The 26,448-nt window shown below is 38.5% G+C and overlaps 2 protein-coding genes across 8 annotated transcripts in view; one reads left to right on the top strand and one right to left on the bottom strand.

Annotated features, from left to right (window-relative positions):
* Positions 1 to 1,147, bottom strand: part of CENPC (centromere protein C) — a 91,760-nt gene extending 90,613 nt beyond the window's left edge. For all 7 annotated transcript variants that reach the window (XR_009540304.1, XR_009540305.1, XM_060148082.1 and 4 more), the window contains exon 1: positions 907 to 1,147. Coding sequence is in view for 5 of the 7 variants with exons in the window: in XM_060148082.1 (XP_060004065.1) it covers positions 907 to 924 (18 nt within the window). In the remaining 2 variants the exon portion in view is untranslated. The remainder of the gene's footprint in view (positions 1 to 906) is intronic.
* STAP1 (signal transducing adaptor family member 1) lies at positions 1,067 to 25,381 on the top strand. Its single transcript, XM_060147041.1, is given in 9 exon segments — positions 1,067 to 1,138; positions 11,373 to 11,429; positions 13,477 to 13,537; positions 13,540 to 13,643; positions 16,694 to 16,869; positions 19,284 to 19,391; positions 21,473 to 21,542; positions 23,804 to 23,900; positions 25,347 to 25,381. Coding segments are annotated over 9 exon segments (780 nt in total).
* Positions 25,382 to 26,448: the final 1,067 nt, after the last annotated feature.

Genomic DNA, 26,448 nt, shown 5'->3' with positions numbered 1-26,448 from the left:
TTGGGCTGGGAAAAAAAAGGTAGTCAAACATCAAAATCAGACACCTCAAGTTAATGATTTTTAGTGCTTCTCTATAAATGGGAAGATGCAAGAGTCTGGGCTCACTGAAGTTATTCCTTATATAAGTCTCATAACTATCTAGGGCCAGCTTCCTGTTTTTCTCCATCCTTAATTCCCCTTAGGCACACCCTGCAGGCAGCTGCAGTTGCTGGTGGCTTGAAGGTGGGTAACATTCGTTATTTACTGAAATGGCAGGTAACAGTTTTTCTCCACAATACATCTTTTTATGCATACAAGCATCCATATATAACTTCATTATAAATGGGAATATCTTATTAATCCATGCTGAAGATCTTAAAAGGGGAGATAAAGTAGAAAACACAAGTTTAGGATAGGGGCTGCTAAGGGTTGTATAAAGTATGGTAACCATAAGCGAAGTCTGAAATATATAACAGTGAATACCAAGGGAGTCCAGAAATAGACCAAAAAAAGAGCTCCCGCCCCCTTCAGCCATTCACAGCTTGCACTTTTTAACTAGTAGCTGCCTCACAGAAAACTATCTGTCAATAACAGACGCCTCTCTACACTAGCAACTCTGAAGCAAAGACACACTTTCAAGGCGTTTCAATACTTCTAAGGACAGAAAATTATTTGGAGGACTAGGAACTGGAGTTAGGCTAAAAAGTAGAAATCGCAAGATTCTCTGAAGAGAAAGACGCCGTCACGCCCGGGATTACAAAAAGACTTGAGGAAACACGACAAGTAAATTAACTCTAGCTATCGGCACCCGATCACTCCCGAGCTCAAAAAACTCGCGCGGCTTCCCCACTGAAACCCCCCAGAAGCCACAACACCTGCCCAAAGCTTCACTCTCCCAGCCTCGCGGGGTCCGCGGCCTGCACTTACCAGCCCCCACGCGGCCATGTTCCGGCCCGGCTCAGCCCGCGCAGGGGTTGGGGGCGGAAGTTCACACGGGCCGCAGCTCCGGGCAGCCCAGCGAGGACGGAGTCACCCGAAGAGCAGCCAGGCGGAAACCCAGTAGCACCTTAAGCGAAAAAGGCGGTAGATGGCGGGAACTAAGGAGCCGCGATCCAGCGAGCGCGCCCGGGAGCGCGCCCACTCGCGCGCATCCAACTACGCAATTTAAAATGGGCTGCACATGCGCAGAATGGGCCCTTCGACTCCAAACGAAGAAAGCCGTTAGCGGCCCGCCCCCTCACTGGTACTCTCCCACAGTCCGGCCTTCCTCCTCCCAAGAGCCCCGCCCCATCACGTCGTAGCCCTTCCCCCATCTCACGTGACTCCTAGTCCCTTACTCCCACAGTTTCATAGTCTTTCTCTCTTTCCCTCTCTCTCTCTCTCTCTCTCCTCTCTTTCTCCTCTCTCTCTCTCTCCCCCTCCCTCCCTCCCTCTCTCTCCCTCTCCCCCCCTCCCTCTCCCTTTCCCCCCTCCCTCCCCCGTCTCTCTCTCCCTCCCTACCACAGCTTCATTCTTTCCCTCTCCCTCTCTGTCTCTCTCCCTGTCTCTCTCCTTCCCACGCAGAGAAGGTGTAAAACTTCCTGACGGTTCTCTTATAAAGTAAAAAGTAATACTTGGAAGGATAAGAGGCAGAAGACGTTTGAAGAGTAATGTTTTACTGTGTAGGCTCGTCACCCACACCCCAGCCGGTTTATGCATCATCTCTGAAAGCAATAATGGTACAGTAAAAATGGTGATGGATGAGGTATTCTTTTTTCCAAATATGTGGGTAATGTGGGTAATATTTTTGTGAGGCATTGCCAACAAAATGATCTGTGTAAGTATATATCATTTAAGTGTGACGTCCTGAAAGGAGTCCTAAATCAGGAGTCTTGAAACCTGCTCAGTGGACTAGCTATGTCATGTAGGACAAGCTCTGGCACCGTTCTGGCAGTTTCCTTAATTACATAATAGGAAAGTTAAGTTAGATGCTCTGAAGACTAGACCTGACCATTTTATGATTCTAAGAAGCTATGACCTATTTTTATGATTTAATAAAAATTTTCAAGGGAATTTACATCAGAAAATGGGTTACTTCTCGGGCAAGGGAGACAAAAGCAAAAATAAATAAATGGGACCAAATCAAGCTAAAAACTTTTGCACAGCGAAGGAAATTATAAACTAAATGAAAAGGCCACCTACTGATTGGGAGAAGTTATTTACAAGTGATATATGCAATAAGGGGTAAATATCCAAAATGTACAAAGAACTCATACAACTCAACATCTAAGAAACAACCCAATTAAAAAATGAGCAGAGGAATTGAATACACATTTTTCCGAAGAAGCCATACAGATGGCTAATAGGCACATTAAAAGATGCTCAACATTACTAATCATCAGGGAAGTGCAAATCAAAACCGTAAGGAGATATCACTTCAAGATATCACTTGCAGACAAACTGCAAGCACATGTCAGAATGGCTGTTATCAAAAAGACAACAAAAATCATGTGTTGGCAAAGATGTGGAGAAAAGGGAACTCTTGTGCACTGTTGGTGGGACTGTAAATTGGTACAGCCACTATGGAAAACAGAATGGATATTCCTCAAAACATTAAAAATAGAACTATCATATGATTCAGCAATTCCACTCCTGGGTATTTAATCCAAGGAAAACAAAAACACTAATTCAAAAAGATTTATGCATCTCAATATTCATAGCAGCATTGTTTACAATAGCCAAGATATGGAAGCTGCCTAAGTGCCCATCGACAAGCCCGAGTTCCACACTCCTCCACTAATTCTGCCATAATGGGCAAGTTAATTAAACTATAAGTTTCTCAACTCTCTTGTCTGTAAAATGGGAACAACGTTAAAATTGTTGAGATATGGATTAATTCCTTTTAAGATCTAGTTGAAATGCCTAGAACATAGTGAGAATTCAATAAATAATGCTATTGGTGTTATCAATATTATGGAGATTTTTATACTTGGTCTAGGAGAAGTTTTGCCAACCAGACTACATTATTTAATTTGGTCTCACATTTGGAATAGTTAATAATATACACTATCGTTTATTGAGTGCATACTGTATGGCAAGTTCTGTCATAAATGCTCTCCATGAAGTAACTTATTTAATTCTGAGAACATTCCTATGAGAAAAGAGGACTAATATCCACATTTTACAGACAACAGAACTGGGACAGTCTTTAAGTAACTTGCCCAAGGTCACACTACCATTAAACAGCAGAGCTGGGGATGAACCCCAGCATTCTGACTCCAGAACTGAGCACTTAATCACTATACTCTCAGTGAGAAATTTTAGCAAGCATAGTCATAGATGTAAAGTTCCACGTGTAAAATTATATCCCCCAGCTTCCACTGGAAACAGTAACTCTCAGAGGTATTTTGAGAAACTTGAAATGACATACTGGTATAGAGTGCAGGGGTATGTAGATAATGAACTGGTCTGTTCTAGAGAGAAATTGGAGCTGCACCCTTATGAAAATAAAAAGTTATGCAGATTCCACAGTTCCCAAACTTTTCAGTTCCCTCTGCATCTGTCTTAGTATTTACTAGCCCCTCCATAATTTTAGCATCCTAAAATAGGGTTGCTAGTTGATGGAGTAATGTTTATAAAACCCAGATTTGTCATTACAGGCCCCTCCCCTCCAAAAAAAACATTAAGATCAATCCCTATGAATTGCCATGACAGCTGACTAAAATCTTGAAGTTTTCCATCACAACTACTTATCTATGTAAGGGGTGTGCGTGTGTGTGTGTGTGTGTGTGTGTGTGTGTGTGTGTTTATGTATCCATGGAACTATGTGTATTAGATGTGTATATGGAGAAAAAGGTATACAGAAATTTAGCTTGAAAGAGAAGTAGAAACTTTTAGTTACTTATGATTTTATGTTGCAGATAATTTCAAATTTGTAATTGTTAAAATTATCTTAAAGAATAGAGCTTAAAAATGACACTCCAAAAATCAATTTGTTCTAGAAATTATAACATAGTTGCAATTACAACTTAAAATTTTCTTTATTCATAATGGACCCAAACTGGCAACGTGCCCATCAACTGGTGAATGAATAAATAAATTGCAATGCATCCATACTGTGGAATACTCCTCAGCAGTAAAAACAAACTACTGAGGCACACAGCAACACAGATGAATCTCAGTACATACTGAGGGACTTCCTTGGTGGTCCAGTGGTTAAGACTGTGAGCTCCCAATGATAAAGAAAATGTGGTACATATATACAGTGGAATATCACTCAGCCATAAAAAGGAATGAAATTGGGTCATTTGTAGAGACGTGGATGGATCTAGAGACTGTCATACAGAGTGAAGTGAGTCAGAAAGAGAAAAACAAATATCGTATATTAACGCACATATGTGGAACCTAGAAAAAGAGTACAGATGAACCAGTTTGCAGGGCAGAAATAGAGACACAGATGTAGAGGACAAACGTATGGACACCAAGGGGGGAAAGCAGCGGGTGGGGGTGGGGGTGTGATGAATTGGGAGATTGGGATTTACATGTATACACTGATGTGTATAAAATTGATAACTAATAAGAACCTGCTGTATAAAAAAATTTTTTTTAATTAAAATAAAAAAAAAAGACTGCTCTCCTAATGCAGGGGACCCGGGTTTGATCCCTGGTTAGGGAACTAGACCCCGCATGCCAAAACCAAGAGCACGCATGCCACAACTGAGACCCAGCACAGCCAAATAAATAAATATTAAAAAAAAAAAAATCGGGCTTCCCTGGTGGCGCAGTGGTTGAGAGGACACGGGTTCGTGCCCGGTCCGGGAAGATCCCACATGCCGCGGAGCGGCTAGGCCCGTGAGCCACGGCCGCTGGGCCTGTGCGTCCGGAGCCTGTGCTCCGCAACGGGATAGGCCACAACAGTGAGAGGCCCGCGTACCGCAAAAAAAAAAAAAAAAAATCATGCTAAGTGAAAGAAGCCAGACATCAAAGGCCATCTGCTGTATGAGTCCCTGTACATGACTATATAAAACTATATGAACAGAAATGAGATCACTGGTTACCAGAGGATGGATGTCATGGCGGAAGAAGACCCTGACTGCAAAAAGCCAGGAGGGAACTTTCTGCAGTGGTGGAAGTAACTTATGTCTTGCTTATGGTGGTGGTTACCTGACTATATGTATTTGTCAAAACTCTTAGAACTGTGCTCCTCAAAAAATGGTAACTTTTGCTGTAAATTATACCTCAATTAACTTGACTTGAAAAATTAAGAACATGAGAGAGACAGAGAGAGAGAAAAACATAGCAACCAAATGCAATGTGTGAGTTTTGATCAGAGTCTGGTTCAGATCAAAGAAGCTATACAGAGCTTTAAGCAACAGTGGAAAACTAAAATATCGATTATCGCATGACAGGGTTGTAAATTTTCTTAGATATTATAATGCTATTGTTGATGTAAGAGAATGTCCTTACTCTTCATGTTCTTACTCCATCTGTTAAGTACAGTCACTTTAGTAGCCCTTTCTGACAAAATTATTCTCGGATTCAAAGGTTCTACTGGACTGTAATTGCCAAGTTAATAAAGTATGCTTGCAATATGCAGATACGTGGCGGCAACGTTCACAAAAAACAAACAAACAAACAAAACAAAAAACAATGTTATGCACAGGGTCTTAAAGGTCTGCACTGAGTTGGTAATTTTAAAGTGCTGTATAAACTGACCAGTGTTAAGTTTCCTAAGTTACCTTGACACCAACCATTTGATTCTTAGTTGCAATTATACTTTATTATATATACATTGTTTCTCTTAACAGGAACACGGGGGACAACAAATCTCTATTCTTTAAGTCTCCATTCTGTAGCCTCTAGTTTACTTCTAGTCAATGTAATTCTTATCTCATAAAAAGGAGCTTTTGTAATTTAAAACATACTTACATTTTCAAAAGTTTGATATAGTTCTGCATTATAATTTTAACCTTGCAAAGACTTAAATTACTGTGATAGTACTGGGCAAAAATTTAAATAATGTACCTTCATACTTATTGACCTGGAAATGTGCTCTGGATACATTATTTGAAAAATGCAGTTTATCAAGTATCATTACAGTATTTACTTGATTACATAAATATATACAAATAGAGAAAAAGTGCCAAAAAAGTGATTGGTACCCATCCAAACAGTGCTAATGGTATGGATGGTGAAATAACATGTGATTTTCATTGTTTCTCTATTTTGTCTGAGACGTATATAAGTTTTCCACTTATAATTAGAAAAAAATAAGAAATTATTTTAAGCTAAGTATGCACAGGAAATGATATATAAGATATTTGTAAATTCAAGTGCCTATAGAAATTTGTAAACAATAAAATGCCAAAACTGTAGCTTGCTGGCAATACCTAACAGAAAGAGATTTACAAGATGAAAGAAAAAGGAAGACAAACTGCAAGCAAAGATGTGAGGCAGAAATGATGTGCTGTTGACACAGAAAATTTGTGAGATATTGTAAAGGTGCTTATGTTTGCAAAATGGAACTAGATTATGGAGCACCTCCAATGTTAGGATAACTTTTCACCTCTTCCTATAGACATTGGAAAACTGTATTGATCTGGGGGTAAGTTACATAAATTCATGATAGCTAATTTAGGCATTTGTCTGCTTACATAATTGTTGGGGGGGATGGAGAAATAATGTATTTGGGGCTTTCAGGAATGATTCCCAAAGATACACTGCAGAACTGACCCACCAAGAGCCAGCTGCATGAAGCAAACTGAAAACTGGGAAGTTGGTCCTAATGCTGAAGTCTGCAGAACCATATTGACATGGCATAATCAGAAAGCCACCATAATTACTAAACTGCCATGTCAAGAAAGCCACCACAGATAAGAAGCCTCCTGAGCAAGAAGCCTCCTTACTGCTTCTGGCTTCAGAAGCACACTGTACTTCACACCGATCATTATCAGAAAACCACTGTTCCATGCCTTGACTATCAACACCCATGAAACTAGTGATCAGACACTGGGACTTCTTATAACATTGCCACAGAAAAATCAGATGCCTACAGACCGTAATCGCCTATAGAAAAACCAAAGGCTGGGAAAGAATGAATTCTGTCTCTCCTCCGCCTTGCCAACATTGAATGCATACCCTCTCTAACTGCAAAGAAGTCTGGAAAATGTAGTTTTTAGCTTTTCAGTCTTTGTGGTAAAGAATGACACACTAGAAGGGGTTGGAATGGAGGTAAGGCACCAACCTACAGTTAATAAGTTTAGCGAGTTAAACCACTCTGACAGCTACTAATGTCACTTCGCTGGCTAACAGTGATTCTTTACCTTTCTTTTTTTTTCGGTCCAAAAGACCTAGCAGAAACATTTTCTGAGTAATAATGACTCACTATGGCACAAAGTTTTCACATAATCATTAAAATTAAAGCTGTGTTTTCACTTATGGATTGTAAACATAAATGTATACAGTTCACATATCTTCAAAATTTACTGCAATGAATTGTGATGCAAATGACAAATCGTCAATAAACATTAAGTAAAACAAAGGTCAGAAATTTAGAAGTACTGGAAAGGGATTGGAGGCTCCTATTCATGTTTACTGATTGAATCAAATGGATAGTAAAGTATTTTAGAGATCCTTAAATATTATTAAAAATGTACATTCATTCACTTTAATTGTATTATAACATAGATGGCTCAAAAGAGCACTGAGATTTTGATTTTATATGAGTTAATCCATTATACTTCACTCAAAGTTTTCAGTTATATTTTTCATATATCCTGATGTATAGCAAATTCCTGTGACACAGATGCTGATGATGGCTATAATAGTTGGATTTTGGTGTATTTTCAAGAATTTGATAATAACATGATTGTTATACATGGCAACAAAAGAATCATATGTCAACCAATGTTCACATATATCAGAAAAAAGAAACTCCTGTCACAGTGGAGGCTAAGAACTCTCCAAATTAGAATCATAAAACTTTTCAGCTGGAAGTTATTCATTTAATAAATGGTTACTGCAATCTACTTCTTATCAACCTTGACTTCAACACAACCCCTGTATTTGAAAAACTCCATTTCCTATTGATGCAGAGGCTATGCCAATAACTAAAATACAATGGGGCAAACACTGTAATTAAAAATGCATAAAATGCTATGGGAATGCAGGGTGAGAGTGATAAACATTCCTCTTGGGAATGGGGAAGGCTTCAGGAAATCTTCATAGAGAAGGATATATTCAATCTGGGTCTTCAAGGATAAGTAGGGAGTTGTATTAACAAGAAGAAGGAAGAGTACTGAAGCAAGGTGTACAGTGATTGGAAAGGTATGAGGTGATGGGAAAGACCATGAGGTATTAAGACAACTGGGAGTAACCAAATTTACTAGAAGAGAGAGTATTTTTACTCTCTCGATTTGAAAGGGCCCTATTACAAATGACCTTGTGATGCTTGAGCACATTGTTAGTGCTCAATAAATATTTAGTGCTGATGAAAAAATAAAAGAATGAATCTGAAAGCACTGAGAATTCATTAAAATGTTTGAAACCGGGGAATAACTTGATTACACTACATTGTAAATGATTCAGAGAGAAAAAGAGTGGAAAGTAAGAGGCTGCTTGGAAAGAAGCCTATTGCAGCTCTTCAGACAAGAAGTGAAGAAGCTGTTGTCCCAGAGAAGTTAACTGGTTTGTTCAAGGTCTAGAGCTGGTTACTAGCAAAATTGGCTTCTCTCCCTCTGCTCAAACACTTTTTCTACTACATTTTCTTACCTATAAATTCATTATTCACCACCTAAAACTTGAGATCTCTATAAGAGGATTTCTATTGTAATGGTGCAGTGGTACAATGATGTTGGAAGTTGTGGACAGGTCTAACTGGACAATAATATTTTAGCAGGATTTTTGCCATTTTGTAGGTTTGGGGCTGGGGAGAGACATAATTTGAACATTGGTATATTAAGGATTAATTGACTTGCAAATTGACAAACCAAAGCAACTTACAGTGGCTGTTGAACTGGTTTTCCGTTAATTTGGTTTATTTATTTGTATTTTTATTTATTTTTTGGCCATGCCATGTGACTTACCGGATCCTAGTTCCCTGACCAGGGATTGAATGCGTGCCCTCAGCAGTGAAAGCATGATCTCAAAAAATGCTAAATTCCACACAGGCAGAGATCTGTTTGTTAAACTCACCACTGTATACCCAGCACCTATATAGGAAAAGACTTTTTTCTTGAATTGTCATTGAAAGTGAGCCAAGGAAAGTCAACCAACAACTACAACATAAAGAGAATAACTTGCAACTGAATAAGATGTAGTTGGATTTACCTTGAAAGCAGTGGTCATAAAGCTTTAGTGTACCAGGAATCACTTGTATGTAGGAAATATAAGGCCACATCCCCAAACCGGGGCCTCTGAATCTGCATTTTAAGCAAGCTCCCTGGATGATTCTGATGTGGTGATTTAGAGCACAGGATTGGAATCAAATGCCTAGATTTGAACTCTAGCTGTTGTTGTAGTTTCTTAGGACAGGGCCGAAAGTAAGCTCATCACACGAGATGAATTGTGCCAAAGCACAGCAGTAGAGGGCTGCCGCTCGCTCAGGCAAAACAGCGCCGTCTGCCTTGCTGTGGTAACTTTTATTAAAGCATTATCTAGGTTTACACTTTAAGACTTGTTTTCTTAACATTTCAGAAGTGCCAAAGCAGCAACCTATGTTTTTATTAGTTATACAAGCAATAATTGGCTTTCGTGAGCACCTGCCGTGCTTCGTCCTTGAGCGCAAGAACAGCACAAAGTTCCCACCATTATTTTGATTATACTGAACTAGCACAAGGACATCTCCTTGCGTTTCCACCACTCTGTTTATACTGAGGACATCTCATGGATCAGTGCCCAAAGCACTCAATGCTTCTTTTGCAGGTCCCCGGTTTGCCGGGGGGGGGGCACTCGAAGCATTCAGAACTGTTCACAACTCTGGCTTATTCGCATGCCCCCGGTTTGCCGGGGGGGCTCAAAGCAATCAGGACTGTTTGCAGTTCTGGCTTATTCGCCAGCCCCCAGTTTGCTGGGGGGTGCTCATGGGTCACGTCTCCTTTCCATGTCCTCAGTTATCCCACTACAAGCTGTTTTATTTGTTAGTGTGTAATTGTAGACAATTTACTTACCCTCTTTATTGCCTTGATTTCTTCACCCATAAGTCTTTACTCAGATGTAACCCTCTTACTGAGGCCTACCTAGGCCACTTTATTAAAATTGCAACTCTTTTCCCCTCCCCAAACCCTTAATGGCATTCCCAATCTCTTTTAACTCTTCTCTACATTTTCTCATTTATTTCCATCTGACACTATAACATTTACTCACTATTATGTTTATTATTTATTGCCCCTTGCTAGACCCTAAACCCTATGAGAATAAGTATTTTTGTTTTATTCTCTGATGTAAACCAGTACATAGAATAGTGCCCAGAACTTAAAGACACTCAGTGAGTATCTGCTAAATGAATAAATCTATAAAATGAAATTTTAAAAAGAGTACTTTTTGCAAAATTGTCATGATTAAATCAGATAATATATGTGAAGCGCTTAGAACAGTGCCACTTGTAAGCACTTAATAAATGTTGGCTGTATTAGTAATATTTAGAGCTAAGAATTGGAAGTTTTTAAGGTAACTTACTAACTACTAAGGTAATGGGAAGTAACTACATTGGTCCTACCTGGTTGCCTCAAACTTAAAGCCAGTTAGTGTTAAATACCAATGGTGGGGGGCTTCCCTGGTGGCGCAGTGGTTGAGAGTCCGCCTGCTGATGCAGGACGGGTTCGTGCCCTGGTCTGGGAGGATCCTACATGCCGTGGAGCGGCTGGGCCCGTGAGCCATGCCTGCTCATCCGGAGCCTGTGCTCCGCAACGGGAGAGGCCACAATGGTGAGAGGCCCCCATACCACAAAAAAAGAAGAAAAAGAAAAAAATACCAATGGGGCGAGTAACCATGAATTGACATACTAAAGAAATAAGTGTGCTAACATTTAAATTTTTTCGAGCTAATATGTAAAATTTTACTTGTTTAATAAGCAAACAGATTAAAGCTATGTACTTCCTACAAAAGAAATTATTGAAATATTTCATAACAAATACACATTAATAATTCTAAGCACAAAGAAAAATGAATTATTTCTTCCTTTTAACTGATTGTAAGTGGTTTAAAAATACAATTGACTTTTTAAAGCAATGTGCTTCAATAGAAGAATATGCATTTTGTCAATCTTGCTGGGTTTTGATGGCTTACACTATTTCGAGACTTATAAAACAATCATATGAAATTCTAAAGTTACTTGAAGTTAATAAAAGTATTAGTGTTCATAGTCATTCATGTGTTTTCTTTTTTTTGTCTTTATCTGTTTTTGTCTACATCTTTAGACAGAGAGCACAGAAAGTGGGGAAGAATGGAGAGGCTTCATTCTCACAATAACAGAGGTAGGAAGGACATTATTTTTTGTTTTTTTTGTTTTTGTTAACTACCATTATTTTAAATAACTACCATTATTTTAAATAAAACTACTGTAGCAACTGTCTAATAAACATGAAGTACTTTGATAACTGACCAGCTCCCTAAGGAGCACCATGTTTTCTAATACTCTTAGAGGACATAAAAACTTCCAATGTTTGTTAGGGTCAGTTAAATACAGACTTTATCCAAAGCTAGTTTCTAAGTAAAGGCCTTGCATTCACATGAAATAAGGACTGCACTTTACCAAGATGATGGATGCTGGTTCTTTCTCTCAGCCAAAAACAAGTAAAAGTTTGAGGGTCAACTACCATGTAGGAAAGTCAGAGGAAGGTAGAAGAGTGGGCCCGTTAGATATGTGAAAGGCATATTGACTTAAGGGGAGGGAGAAACACATTCCCTCCCTCTGTTGTGGAAAGGCATCATCGTGTGTTTGGCCTGGCACTTCTTACACTGGGATACAGACATACCAAGTGTATGTGATTAGGTGTCAAGGAATACACTAAAACCACTGGAAAAAACTTGGGGTGCATCTTCCTAGAACACTAATTATACTTGACATTTTGGCCAAAAAGATTTGTTCTTAGTTTTTTCCTTGAGGTAAGGATAAAAAGCATTATTTTTTAAATTATAAGGTACATAGATATGGTACAGAATTAAAATAAAATTCATGTGAATTATCAAAAGATAACAATTTGCCTCTAATGTTGTGCTCTATAAATATTGTCTTTTACTATGTTCCCAGATCACTCTGTATATACATTTATACCATGCTGTTGTTAGGGCAACTTTAGTAGAAGTTTGAGAAACACAGACTATAGTTCAAAGTGCAGAGACATTGCTTTTGAATTAATTAAACTGGAGTTTGAGTCCTGGTTCCACAACTTTCTAGCTATGTGACTCTGGACTAGTTATTTAATCTTTCTGAGCCTGTTTTTTAAATTTGTAAAGTAGGGATAACAATACCTATCTTGTAGCATTGCTGTGAGGATTTGCAATAGCATAATGCTTGGGGCATAATAGGTAACTAATAAGGAACAGCTGCTTCATTAGTTTTTCCTCATTCTATTATTTTTTTCAGGATTGGTATATAAGGGAAATAGACTTACTGATTATTAGTTATGCAGAAGGATAGTCTCAAATTTCATATATATACACACATGTGATAAAATATAAACAATAATAGGAATTAATAAGATAATGTGTAAATAGAAAATGAAGTTCTAGTGTTTTCTTCCCAGACTCCAAAGGACTTTCTTATACACCCCCTGGAAAGCGTGCACCCCACTCTGGAGATCAAGATGATATTCAGACACAGCTGCCTCAAAATATAGGCTAGGTTGTGTCACATGAAGAAAAATATTTTACCATTTAGATTATAACTTCTAAGAGTACATAGCTGGTCATAATGAAGTCTAAATTAGGGGTATGAATATAGATCAGGAGAATATAGGTGACTTAATCCAAACACATTTCTAGAAAAGATTTTTTAAAAATTTAATAGAGCAGTATCATAATCCTAATGTGTGAGTGAAAATTCAAAATACAAACACAAACACACGAAAATATAGACCTCTCATTGCTGATTCTCAGTCATTTAAAGAACAGTTCCATCTTGACCCCATGTTGCCATATGGTTGGTGGAGCTTATTCCAGGTTATCTGTGGGACAGCCGGGCAACCTGCAGGCACTCCAGGACTTCCCTGGCAGTGAGATCCAGCGAGCTCAGAATAAAAAATGAGAGGTTTGATGTTACTTGAATCAGCTTGTGGTGCCAGGTGAGTATACTTAGCTTTGGACCAGATCAAAAGGAATGTTTCTTTCTAGTCAGGCGCCCTGTGCAGGTTCTAGCTGGTTTAGAGGCAGTTCTAAAACACCAAGATCCTCTATTCATGATACAATCCATCCATGTCTGTCAGGTAACAGAAGCTCCTTAGGACCAGAACAGGCTCATCTTTGCTAAAACCAGTTACTCTGCTGTCTTTCTTGTTTGCCTATGGCTTTAATTGGTTTCAGCTGTCAGTTCCCCTACATGTGTCACTCCTTCCTGGGCAAGTAATTAGACTGCATGAAGCCTTAGGGAAAAGAAAAGGAGAATTGAGACAGAGCAGACACTGAGTTCATTTCCTGAAAAAGGGAAGGAACCAATTGAAGATTATGTGGATGTATTGAACCCTATGCCAGCTTAAGTGCACCATGAACTTCAGTTTACTTATTAGATTGTTAAAATTAATTTCTAATTATCAAGGAGAGTTAGTCACTGGACTCGTTAAACCAGGGACAATAAGTTGTCTTGTGGATATACAGTATATCTATGAGTACATGTCACATTTCCTCTATGTCATATCACAAAATGCAAAATGCAGATTTGAACCAAGCCTCTTACCACACAGGAAATCTCCCTCCACCCACACCTTTAGATTAAATAGATTTTTTCCAAAGAACAAACCTAAATAAAACTGCTATGTAGAAGGAAGGAAAGAGGTTTTTTCACCATGCAACTCTATGATTGACTGAGTTTCTACCAGGAAATTATACCAAAGATTTAAAATACCTGAATGCTTTATTCAATTGATCAATCAGTGATTAGTCTTGGGCTCGTACTTTGAGGAAGACATGTGTAAAGTGGTAAGGTGTTGTTGGAAATGAAGAGGCACAGAACATCCTGAAGTCAGCAACAGGCTACATTTGTTTTTTAACTCTTATATTGTTGAAAAATGTGACTAAGACTGTGAACCCTGGAATGTTCATCTTCTTGTCAATGAAACTTGTCCTGGTACCATCTTTGACATCAGGTTCTGATGTGTATTCTTTCTGTACTATAATCAATGAAACCTGCTAGCCATCACTCAGCTGAAACCAGGGACAACTGATGGACTGATAGGTTAAAAGGCATCTAGACTGCTTTTTCTTTTTCTTTTTTTCTCAATAAAAAAGTAATGCATATTTATTAGATAAATGAAAGAAAATTAAAATTATTCCTTGTCCCACCACTCAGAGATATTCTCTTTCAACATCTTGGTGTACTGTATATACTGCCAAATTTTTTTCTGCTGAAAAAATAGACTTTTCATTGACTATAATATTTACTATAAAATAAGAAGTGCAGGGGTTTCCCAGGTGGCGCAGTGGTTGGGAGTCCGCCTGCTGATGCAGGGGACACGGGTTCATGCCCCGGTCCGGGAACATCCCACATGCCGCGGAGCGGCTGGGCCCGTGAGCCATGGCCGCTGAGCCTGTGCGTCCAGAGCCTGCGCGTCCGGAGCCTGTGCTCTGCAATGGAAGGGGCCACAACAGTGAGAGGCCCGTGTACCACAAAAAAAAAAAAAGAAAAAAAAGTCATGTATATGATGATAAGGTCTATGGAAGTAATAAAGCAGGATGAGGGAGATGGGAACTCTCAGAGGTGATATAGAGAGAAATTTTTTCTAGTTGCTGTTGTTGTTTATTTAATATAGAGTGGTCAAGGAAATCCTCCTTTGTTAACTGACATTTAGGCAGAGACCTGAAGGAAGTGAGGGAACAAACCATACCAATATGTAGGACAAGAGCATTCCAGGCAACCAGTGCATAAGGCTAGAGGTAGGAGAAGGCTTGGGTTGTTCACAAACAAGAGGCCAGGGACTTCCCTGGTGGCGCAGTGGTTAAGAACCCGCCTACCAATGCAGGGGACATGGGTTTGAGCCCTGGTCCCGGAGAATCCCACATGCCGCGGAGCAGCTAAGCCCGTGTGCTACAACTACTGAGACTGCGCTCTGAGAAGCCCACACACTGCAACAAAGAGTAGCACCCGCTCTCTGCAACTAGAGAATGCCCACACGCAGCAATGAAGACCCAACACAGCCAATAAATAAATCAATAAATAATTTTTAAAAAATAAGAAAAAAAACGCTTGGAGTTTAAAAAAGAACACCACCACCACAAGAGGCCACTGGGACTACAGTGGAGTGAGCAAGGAGAAAGGGTTAGGAGATGAGATTCCAGAAGTGGGGGTAGGGCTGACAGCTCTAAGCCTTACAGGTCATTGTAGGGAAAAGAGTTATACTGTGAATGATAATGAGAGGCCGTTGGCCTCTGATGAATAAAGAAGTGACATAATCTGACTTTTCTATAAAAAGAATCACTTAGGAGCCTCTTGTTAAGGTTAATAATTTCTTTCTAGTGAAATGGTTTACCTTTGATAAAGTCAGTAACATTTACATGCAAAAGTTGATTTTTCTGTGTAGCGATGGTGATTGTATCTTTTAAAGTCTACTCCTTCCCTCAGAGTCTATAAAAACTTGCATTTCAATAGGACTCTGGCTTAGTTAACATTTTTACAACTGATAATATAATTGAAATATAGTGATTTTTGTCCTAAATGAAAATATTCAGTACATGATTATCTTTCATATAAGAGCTTAAACAGAACTTTGATTCTTGAATTTGCCATTCTTTCTGTGGATAATATTCTATTTTTTTTAAGCTATAACACATCTATCTAGGAATCTAGCTACTGATCCATATATAAATATCAATAATTCTAAATAGATTAAATATGAAGACACTGGCAAGTGAATAAAGGCAGTAAAAAGAAAATAGTCACTTATAGGACAAAATTAAAATTATGGCATGTGGCTGCAATGCTAGTATGAGCTACAACCCAAGAAGCTTCATTCACTTGCCAATTACTTCATATATACAGAGACTTGTCTTTATACACTAGCCATGTGGCAAGAATGTTAGATTGTAAATCAGATCCTGAGTCTGTGTGAAGTAAGAAAATCTGTGTGTGTGTGTTTGTGTGTGTGTATGTGTGTGTATTTTTCCACAATGAATATCTATGTCAGCTTAATCATCTTGTGGTTTCATTTTTTTTTCTGTTTATTATAGGCTAACATTTGGAATTAAGGGTTTTTCAACTAATATGATAGAATATCATGGATTATTCATGATAATTTACTTGATTTATAATTTAATTGGCTACCTTAAAACAAATCCAAAACAAATAAAAGTTATGACTGGCATTAAATATCAGTGAGCTTATAAGAACTCCTGGGAGAAAAGTGAAATTTTCTATTTAGTATATCCTGGTAAAGGAGTCTGTCCTTTTTTGGGTTTAGGAAATTGAATATCACATAAAATACAGAATGTCTTTTAACTGTTTACTTCCACTTTAAAAAATAAGAGGATACAAAACTGAATTCAAATTTATTCCACATACCATCCCATTTTACAAAATTCGAAAATGAAGCCTGTGGAGGGCAGCAGCCTGCCCAAAGTCACACAGCTAAACCCAGGTCCATGGCGAGGTGGCTCCTGGGCCCGCCTCTTACCTGAGGAGCATCTGATCAGGGCAGTGACTGGATGGAGCCGGTCTCAGCTAGGAGCTGGCTCGAGGGCGGCGGTAGGGGCCGGGGTGGGAGGCAGGTACCCTGAGCCTCTGGCCCTGCTCCACCAGCAGTCCACGAACTTGGCATAGAGCCTAGAGGAATTGTTAGCGTCAGATCTGAAGCTGAGACTGCCGTGTTTCAAATCCTCCCTGAGACAAACCAAACACTCCATATCTGCCCGCCTCCCGCCATACGCATTCCCCACCCCCAACCACTGTCCTGGGAAGGTACACACTTTAGGTTACTTTCTCCTTTTTCTACATATGTTTGTCCCACAGTTATTGTATAGCATTGTTTTATGTTTTTAAGTTTTATGGAAGTGATATATTGTACTCACCAACCCACAACTTCATGTTTACCCTGAGGACATGCTTTTGGATTAGTCCATATTGTTACCTGGAGATCTTGTCCTCTTGTGTGTCAATATTTAACTCTTCTTTAATGCCCTTCAATAACGTTTTACATATATTTTAATAAAGTACTGCATATCTTTTGGGTTTTATTCTGAGCCACCTTAAGGTTTTGTAAATGAAATTTTAAAAAATTTTAATAATTCTTAATTAGCAAAAAAAATTATCTCACAAAATTTTTTTTAAAGATCTTTATTGGAGTATAATTGCTTTACAATGGTGTGTTATCAGCTATACATATACATATATCCCCATATTTCCTCCCTCTTGCGTCTCCCACCCTCCCTATCCCACCCCTCTAGGTGGTCACAAAGCACGGAGCTGATCTCCCTGTGCTATGCAGCTCTCACAGATTTTTTAAAAAAGAAATTTAATCTAACTGATTGAAAGTTAAATTAGATCACACAAGGAAGTGACTTTTTTCTTTCATACTTTTCTTGGTTGGATTGTTTGATCCATTTGTATGTGAACCCTGTGCTACTGTTCTGCATGAAATAAACAAAATCCTGAGATCTAATGGCTCTTTAAAGACTGTATATTTCCTGCACAATAGCAGCAAGATCTCTTTTAAGGTGGTCTAAATTAGTCCAACTTTTGATTTGCATTTTCCGCACGAGTGAGCTATGAGAAATAACAGCGTTTTCTGTTGTAAATATGGGTTGTGACCAAATGCAATGAGTTTCTATACTTAGGATATAGATCTAATGTCACAGTGTTTATTCATATTGTATTTAAGTTATATTTAACCTCATTAGAGTCTGGCAAAGGAGTTCATATCAAAATTACATGTCTATTTTTAGTAAACATACTTCCAGTTTAAATTCACATAGAAATTCATGCTTGTACAGCTAACAGTCATAAAAGTTTATGACATTTCATAAAACTGATCATCCCTCCACTCTCAAGAAACGTTTATATTTAGAAAGCAAGGAGTGAGGTAGAGTGGTCAAACTAGAGCATTCTAACACTGGAGTCAGTATGTGCTTATTTAGGCTTTGGGGAATAGTTTATATCTGAAAGTGGCTAGGAAAAACTTTGTTTTTGCACAAATATTCCTTATGAGCCAGATATATCTATGATGTTAAGGATTATCATTATGTGTTCTCTAATGCCTCAAAATAGGTCTTTTGAAATGCCTGGATTTAATATATTCTGTTTAACAGGTCACAATTTTAAAGAATAGCAGTTGTAGAGAGTAGTAGAAGTTTAGCTGGTTAGACTGTATTGCAGTAGTCTGTAAAGACTTTGGCAGAAATCTAGACTATTAGGAAGCACCTGTGTTACCCACAAAACCAATTCACTCTCTTACAGGTTGTAGGAGAAATGTTCAGCCATGCAAGTTTAGACCAGTGTGCCTGGTAAAACACTAGCTAAAAAGGACAAGTTGGTTTACAAAGCAGTACTTGAAAGTAAAATTATCTCCATCTGTTAACAAATCAACTGTGGGAGAAAAGATTTTAGTTCTCAGGAAGAAGCAAAAGTCCTTCAATGGCAAATTATCAGGTGACTCCTCTCTTGATGCAAAATATCATCCACTTTTACCCAGTCCAGTGGTGTGTGAATTCATAAGACATAAAGCTATTCTTACAACAAACTTCATAATTTGGTTTTGTTTTCTTAAAATTGTTATGAGTACGTGGCAAGCTAGAAGTATAAACACTTTGGAAAGCCATTAGCCAAGAAAGCAAAAGAAAATATTTACCCAAAATTCATTCCTCTGCAAAAACTGGGGTCAGGAGCTAAGAACAGTATTTATAACCATATTTAAGGCCACATATATCTTTTTAAAGACAGGTTACTTCTTTTTTGAGGTTGTAATCAGGAAACCTCAATATAGCAAATTTTATCAATCTAGTATTTCCCCCCTCTTTATTCCTTTGGAAAAAAATATGAAAGAAAAACACAGGTCTGAAATGAGAGTCAAAACCTAAGTGACTTCAATGGAATTTTTTTTCTACCTTATTTTCTGCCTTAGCACTTAGTCCTATTAGTCAAAAGTTCCAAGAGACTCTGTTAACTATTGCTGCTTTTCCTCCCACAGCTTTGCCATGGATGATGATGATGATGATGATGATGATGATGATGATGATATGATGGCTATTATTAACAATCACTGTCCCCACTTATGGGGTACATTTGTGGGTGCTCTGTTAAGTGCTTGACAAACATTTCCTTCAGGCACAATAAAAACTGAGACAGACAGTATTTTCCATGTTTTACAAGTGAAGAAACTGAGAATTACAGAAACTAAGTTAAAAAAATGCATTTAAAAAGTAGTAAAAAATAGTTATAATTTACTGTCTACATGTGACATTGTACAATAGTAAGGATTTTTCACACATTTATTCACAACAGCACTGTGAAACAGGCATCACCATTTCCATTTTATAGGTGAAGAAATGAGGCTCAGAGAGTTCATACAACAGAACCAGAATTTGAACCTAGATCTTTCTGGTTATAAAGGTCATGCCTTTCAAGCTTTCTATCAGTCTTCCAAGGAATAATAATCACTTATGTCATAGGAATAAAAGAATTCTAATGGAAATTGGTGAGAGTTTTCAAGAGTATGATTATAAAGGTCTTTTCATGTAGAGACAAAGACAAGGCCAGAGCCAGCCACCCCAAAAGAGGGTACTTGTAGGATTTCCTCCATCCGAAGTTTTCCTTCACCAGCCGGTGACTGATTCCTGAAGGTTCAGCACTAGGAAATTATTTTTGGTTTTCTTTAGGAGGGAAGAGGGTTGGTTAGGTTTTATCCCATGTTTTGAGAATAAAGCTCTATAGTGATTGGAAAAAATTATTAGCTGTTTTCCAATGTGACATCCAATTAAGAGATTTGGATATCACAGTAGATGATGAAAGAGTCCCTTAAGGAGAATTGTAGTTCAGTCCCAGAGGAATGTGACCTGGAAATGGAGAGAGGAGTGATGAAAAAGAACGTGGGAGGCCTTGTAGACAAACTTAACCTGATAAACAATTTTTCTCAGGCAGCTTCTGTAAACTGGACAGATGTTGAATTAGTTTGTCTTTCAAGTAATGGAGGCGTAATAAATGCTATTAACTTTTCAACATTAGAAAAAGTCTTGGTCCTGACACTACTGCCATATGAATCAAGGCAAACATACTGATTTCTGCTCTCAGTATAAATTAGTTCTAGCAAACAGCACTATTAGATGGGTTCCTAATATTTTTTTAAAATAAATTTATTTATTTATTTATTTATTTTGGCTGTGTTGGGTCTTTGTTGCTGCACACGGGCTTTCTCTAGTTTTGGCGAGTGGGGGCTACTCTTCGTTGCAGTGTGTAGGCTTCTCATTGTGGTGGCTTATCTTGTTGCAGAGCGCGGGCTCTAGGCACGTGGGCTTCAGTAGTTGTGGCTCACGGGCTCTAGAGCACAGGCCCAGTAGTTGTGGTGCACGGGCTTAGTTGCCCGCAGCATGTGGGATCTTCCCGGACCAGGGCTTGAAGCTGTGTACCCTGCATTGGCAGGTGGATCTTTAACCACTGCGCCACCAGGGAAGTCCACCAAATATTTTTTAAAATTCAGTTTTATAAATATTTACTGTGTGCCTAATGCTGGAGTACAAAAGTGAATTGAATGTGCTCCTTATTCTTAAGCAGTTCTAGTAAAAAAGTACCATATCTCTAGGGTGGTAATAATTTAGTGCTATGTCACTACATAAAAGGAAGACATTAGGATTCACCTACTATACTTACATTCTCACCTATATGTTTGTATAATACTTAACACCTACCATGTCCATATCTCTAAGTCAGCCCTGAAGTTGGCAGATTATCTACGGTGGTATATGGCTAGCAGGAAGAACAGCTATTGAGGGCATTCTGATAGGAATAGTGATGAAGAAAGTAATTTGCTTTCAGTAATTCTTTCTACTTCCCTTTTAATATAGAGAATATAGATTTGACGTATACATACCTACATAGGATTTTATAATATTGTCTACTTTATAAATTACTGGCATTTAAAAAATGTTTCTGCCTGAAAGATTTTCAGTTCTTGATTCCTTTTTTCATCTCATTCTTTCTCATGCATCCACTCAATGACCCAGGTTTCCTATAACCCTAGTGTATAAACCCCCAAAAAGAGACATAGAAAACTAGAGTAATGGGAACATAGTTTTACTGTACAGGTGATATTTTATACTCACTTTATTTTGATTTGACCCAATAGTATACTTAAATGAAGATGAACTTTCTTTTTTTTTTTAGCCTGCCAAGAATCAAGCACTACAAAGTGATGAGTGTAGGAAAAAACTACACTATTGAATTGGAAAAACCTGTAAGTAACTATTTCCTTTTTGTTGATTAATTTTCTCCTGCTTCCTCCCAAACCTACCTTATAGAATTCAAAGTAAGTTGGGAAAGCAGACTCCTTGCCTAGGAACATAGTGCTGGCGAAAAACAGCCATGTTAACGGGTCCTGAAGGTAGCAGACATCCAGGGTGAGAAATGAGATGCAAGAGCAGGTGGGGGAGGCAGAGTAGAAGATCATCTGCTATCAATTCTTTCCACTTCTTTCTTTCTCTGAAGATTTTTATCAATATAATTATCTCAGGGAGAGAAAAATATTTTTGTTAAGCATCTATTTTACATCTTCTAATTAGAAGTATATAAGTATTCCAATGTGCTTATTTATAAATTTATTTATTTTATTTATTTATTTTTGGCTGCGTTGGGTCTTCGTTGTTGTGCGCGGGCCTTCTCTAGTTGCAGAGAGCGGGGGCTACTTTTCGTTGCAGTGCACAGGCTTCTCATTGCAGTGGCTTCTCTTGTTGTGGAGCACGGGCTCTAGGAGCGCTGGCTTCAGTAGTTGTGGCTCACAGGCTCTAGAGCGCAGGCTCAGTAGTTGTGGCGCACGGGTTTAGTTGCTCCGTGGCATGTGGGATCTTCCCGGACCAGGGCTCAAACCCGTGTCCCCTGCATTGGCAGGCAGATTCCTAACCACCAGGGAAGCCCCCAATGTTCTTATTTCTAATGGGAAAAAAAATCTTTAAATGCCTGGTCCTTTAATACCCATCATGCAGAAGTTCAGAAATTCCCCTCTTGATAGTACCAAGTAGTGAAGAAAGGATTTCTTCCTTGTATTCAACCCTTCTCCTACCCCAACTGACTTGTAGTCATAACCATTCGATACTATGTTAGGCACAGAGCCAAATACTTCACACACGCCATCTAATTTAATCTTTATGATTACCCTGAGGTAACATCTATTATACAGGTGGAAAAACTGGTATTTACACTGGTTTCAGCCAATGACAATGAAGTAATGTAGCCTGTGGTCCAGGATGCTGGGGAAAGGAAGCATCTGTAATGTCAGGCTGCAGTGGTGGGAAGACTGAGTCAGGAAAGTGCTATCACTTAAATGGATTCGATAGGTCTTGAAGATGTTTATGGTATCTTCTCTAAAATTGAGCTCCTAGTTCCTCTGCCTCTCCAGGCCCATTGTATTGATCAGAGAAAGGGAGTGTAGTGTTGAATTTCTTACGTTCTGGCCATAACCCTTAGAGTGCAGACTTTTACCAAGAGCAAGACAGCAGCTGCTTCATATACCCCACTTACATCTTTGCCATAAATGCCTCCCAGAGATTGTCAGTTCTCATGTCCACGCCTGACTGGGCTTTTTCAGAAATTCTAATGAAGGAAACAGAGAATTAGATTGCTGAAGGAAAGTCCAAATAACCAAGTGACTGGAAGCAATGGTTGGGGAGGAAGAATGTGCCTCTGCAACAGGTGAACTGGGGCTCATTTATCTGTCATTAGCCCCAACAGTCCCCAGTGTACACAAAGTGAACAGCCTGGATTATTCTTTCACCTTTCATACTCCTCAATCCTACCCTTCAACCAGGTTGTCATTTTGTGAATTCTTTTTCCTCTTTAAGTTTACCAGGGATATTCAGGTTTAACCTGGTTTTACTTGCCAAAAAATATTGGCTTAGGGGGTAGCAAGACATTTTAGTTACTCCTAGCCAAGTAAATTAGCCTGTTACAATGAGATATTAAAACGCTAAGTTCTCTGGCTTTAAAGGGGTCTTTAGTTTCAAGCAGAAGAAAGCAATTATGGCTAACAAGCAAAAAAAAGAATTTAAGAACACAGGAAGCCCATAGAATGACTGGAAGGCTAGAAAACCTTCAGGGACTAGGAAGCAGTTACTTGTACTAAGCATCATCTGATTAGGAATCTGCTTTCTTGATCCTCTACTCAAGTTCAAATTTCAGGAAGGGAGCTTTTTTGGGCCTAACTTGAACCACATTCTCATACAGTAACTGGGAAAGAGCAGAGTAACTAATTATTGTCCACCAAACTGTATACAATAGGAAAGGTGTAATTTCTTTATAGGGAATTAGATACGGTTATAAAGGAAAAGAAAATGCATGGGTAGGTAAAACCTTGGCCATTCAGTAAGCTATTGAAGTGAGGAATTGACACGATTTTCTGGAGGATAGGAAATACACAGTAATCTCCATTAGATTTCATTTGAGCTTTCTCTTACTCTATCTTTACACAGGTGACACTGACCTTCTCTTATTCTCTGTATACAGATAACACTCCCAAATCTTTTCAGCGTCATTGATTATTTCGTGAAGGAGACTCGAGGAAATTTACGACCATTTATATATTCAACTGATGAAACCCTTGGTATGTTCTTCACTTCATTGCTATATTAAGAAAAGGAAAACAAAACAGCAACAAAGAAACCTACATATGATTTGTAATACCAACCAGGTAGGATTATATAGTTCAGCCTTTAAATTTATCCACTTGGAAATCATTTTGTCACTGACCCTGTGAAAATAAGGGAAGTACCAATAAATCCTGGTGGATAGAGTATAGGCCCACTCTAGAGAAAAAAATCCTGAGGCATGTATTGTGACTATTAACTTCATTCCATCATTCTACTCAACTTTATCAAACAAATTTGATGAGAAGAAAGCCATACAGAGTCACAGAAACCAAACAGGGAATTTAAAGGTATGGTCTGTCAACAATGTCAGATGCTTGAGACATGAAAACGGATGAGGATTAAGGGGACACTATGGGGATTGGCCAGTAGGCAATAGATGAATTGAGAGTGCAGTCTTATTCCACTGTAAAGGCAGAAAGCAGAGGGCAAGATAACAAGTAGTGGGTGGGTAGTGAGGAACTACAGATGAAGATCGTAGTTAGGATTGGCTATGGGGCCCCTTGTTCATAAGTTATTAAGAATTTCAAAACAGTGGTAGCAGACCATTAAACCAAGCATGAGACCCACTGCAAGTACACAGTTCACATGACCACAAAGCTGGCCCTGTTTGTAGTCCAGTTTTTGGCAAAGCAGGGCAGGCTGGATGTGACAGTTTCTTTCCATCCTTTGAAACAATCCCTGGTACACATGGTCACTTGACAAGCTGTAAGCAGGAGAGAAAAAATATCTACAGATTATGAGGCAAAACAACTTGGTTCGGTTACTGCATCAGGGCATATCTGGAAAGTCTCACTAATTAAAAGGACGGCAAGCTTTAAAGGTCCAAGTTTTAAAACATGGGTACGACTCTTGTGATGCCAAATAATTTTAATAAACTTAGAGTCTGAAGGAACTTTAGAAAATTATCCAGTATAGTGTCCCATTCTGTATAGGAATCACCTGCACACTCAATACAGAAAACGTCTCTAAGATGTGACCAGTTTGTAAATTCTTAATGACAGTCACCTCACTGATTTTTAATGCAGCATAGTTCACTTTTGGTCAGCTCTCATTTTAGATAATTATTTCTACTATTGAGTCTGAAACATTCTTCCTTTTGGCTTTAAATTAATACAACTTTTGGCTTTAAAACAACACATGGTTTTAAAAAGCCCATCAAATATTTAAAAACTGCCACCATGTCCCCCCTGAGTCTCACTTTGTCAACTACAGATTATTGGTCCCGTCAGCTCTCTCCCTCTCATCTTTGACCTTCTCTATCTTAAAATATAACCTCAAAGAATGAACATGTTATTATAGATATGTCAGCATAATACATTGCCTGGGCTTTATGCAGGAAAATACCACCTAATAGAAATCTCTGGGAATGTGTTATTAATGTGCTTCTTTTTTTCCCCCAGAGATGAAAGGATTTCCTGTAACATCTCTAAAATAATTTTTTAAAAAAGGGGTGAGGGATCCAATATAATTTGCCTCCTCTATGGATGATATTGTGTCAGTTATCTAATGCTGTGTAACAAACCGCCCCTAAAGCATGGTGGTTAAATCAACAACCGTTTTATTTACTCACGACTCTGCACATCAGCAGTTTGGATTGGATTCAGTTGGGCAGTTCTTCTGCTAGTCTCACTTGGTGTCATTCACAGGACTATAACCAGCTGGTGGCTTGACTGGAGCTTCATGGTCCAAGTTGGGCTCATTTGCACATCTGGTGCTCGTGGTCAGCTGGGGCTGGCTGAACCACTCTCTTCATGTGGTCTCTAATCCTGGAGGAGGTTAGCCCATGTTCTCTCACATGAGAACTCGGAGTAGTTAAGGAGGGAAGGGTAGCTGCATGTACTTGGGCTAGGAATTCTTAGTGTTGAGAACAAAGTATGGCCCTTTTGGAGCTTTTCATATAGAAGAAGCTGTGAACTGAATGATTCCAAGTGTGATATATCTTATGTACAGGGGTTATTTTTCTTCCTTTCTTTTAAAAAATTACCTAATTTGTATAAATAAAATTCTCTTTTTGGTGTATAGTTCTATGAGTTTTGACAACTATCACCACAATTAAGACACAGAAAGTTGCACCATCTCAAAAAAAGCCCTATGTTCTTCGGTTTTAGTCAACCCTTCTTCTCACACACAATCCCTGGCAACCACTGATCTGTTTCCATTCCTATAGTTTAACATTTTTGCAGAATATCATGTAAATGGAATCACAGTATGGAACTTTCTGAGACTGATTTCTTTCACTCATTATAATGTATAGATTCACACAAGTGTTGTGTATTAGAGCTCACTCTTTTTTATTTATGAATAGTCTTTTTCTGTAGGGAGGTACCAGTTTGTTTATCCATTCACCAATTTAAATATATTAGGGTTGTTTCCAGTTTTGTGAAATTATTAAGCTATATAAATATTCATATGCAGATTTTTGTGTGAAAATAAGTGTTCATTTAACTTTGGTAAAATATCTAGGAATGAGATTACTGGGTCATATAAGTATGTGTCTAACTT

The sequence above is a fragment of the Lagenorhynchus albirostris genome, chromosome 4, assembly GCF_949774975.1.
Source record: "Lagenorhynchus albirostris chromosome 4, mLagAlb1.1, whole genome shotgun sequence".
Lineage (NCBI taxonomy): Eukaryota > Metazoa > Chordata > Mammalia > Artiodactyla > Delphinidae > Lagenorhynchus > Lagenorhynchus albirostris.
The sequence above is the reverse complement of the archived record's forward strand: the minus strand, read 5'-3'. Positions and strand labels throughout refer to the sequence as shown.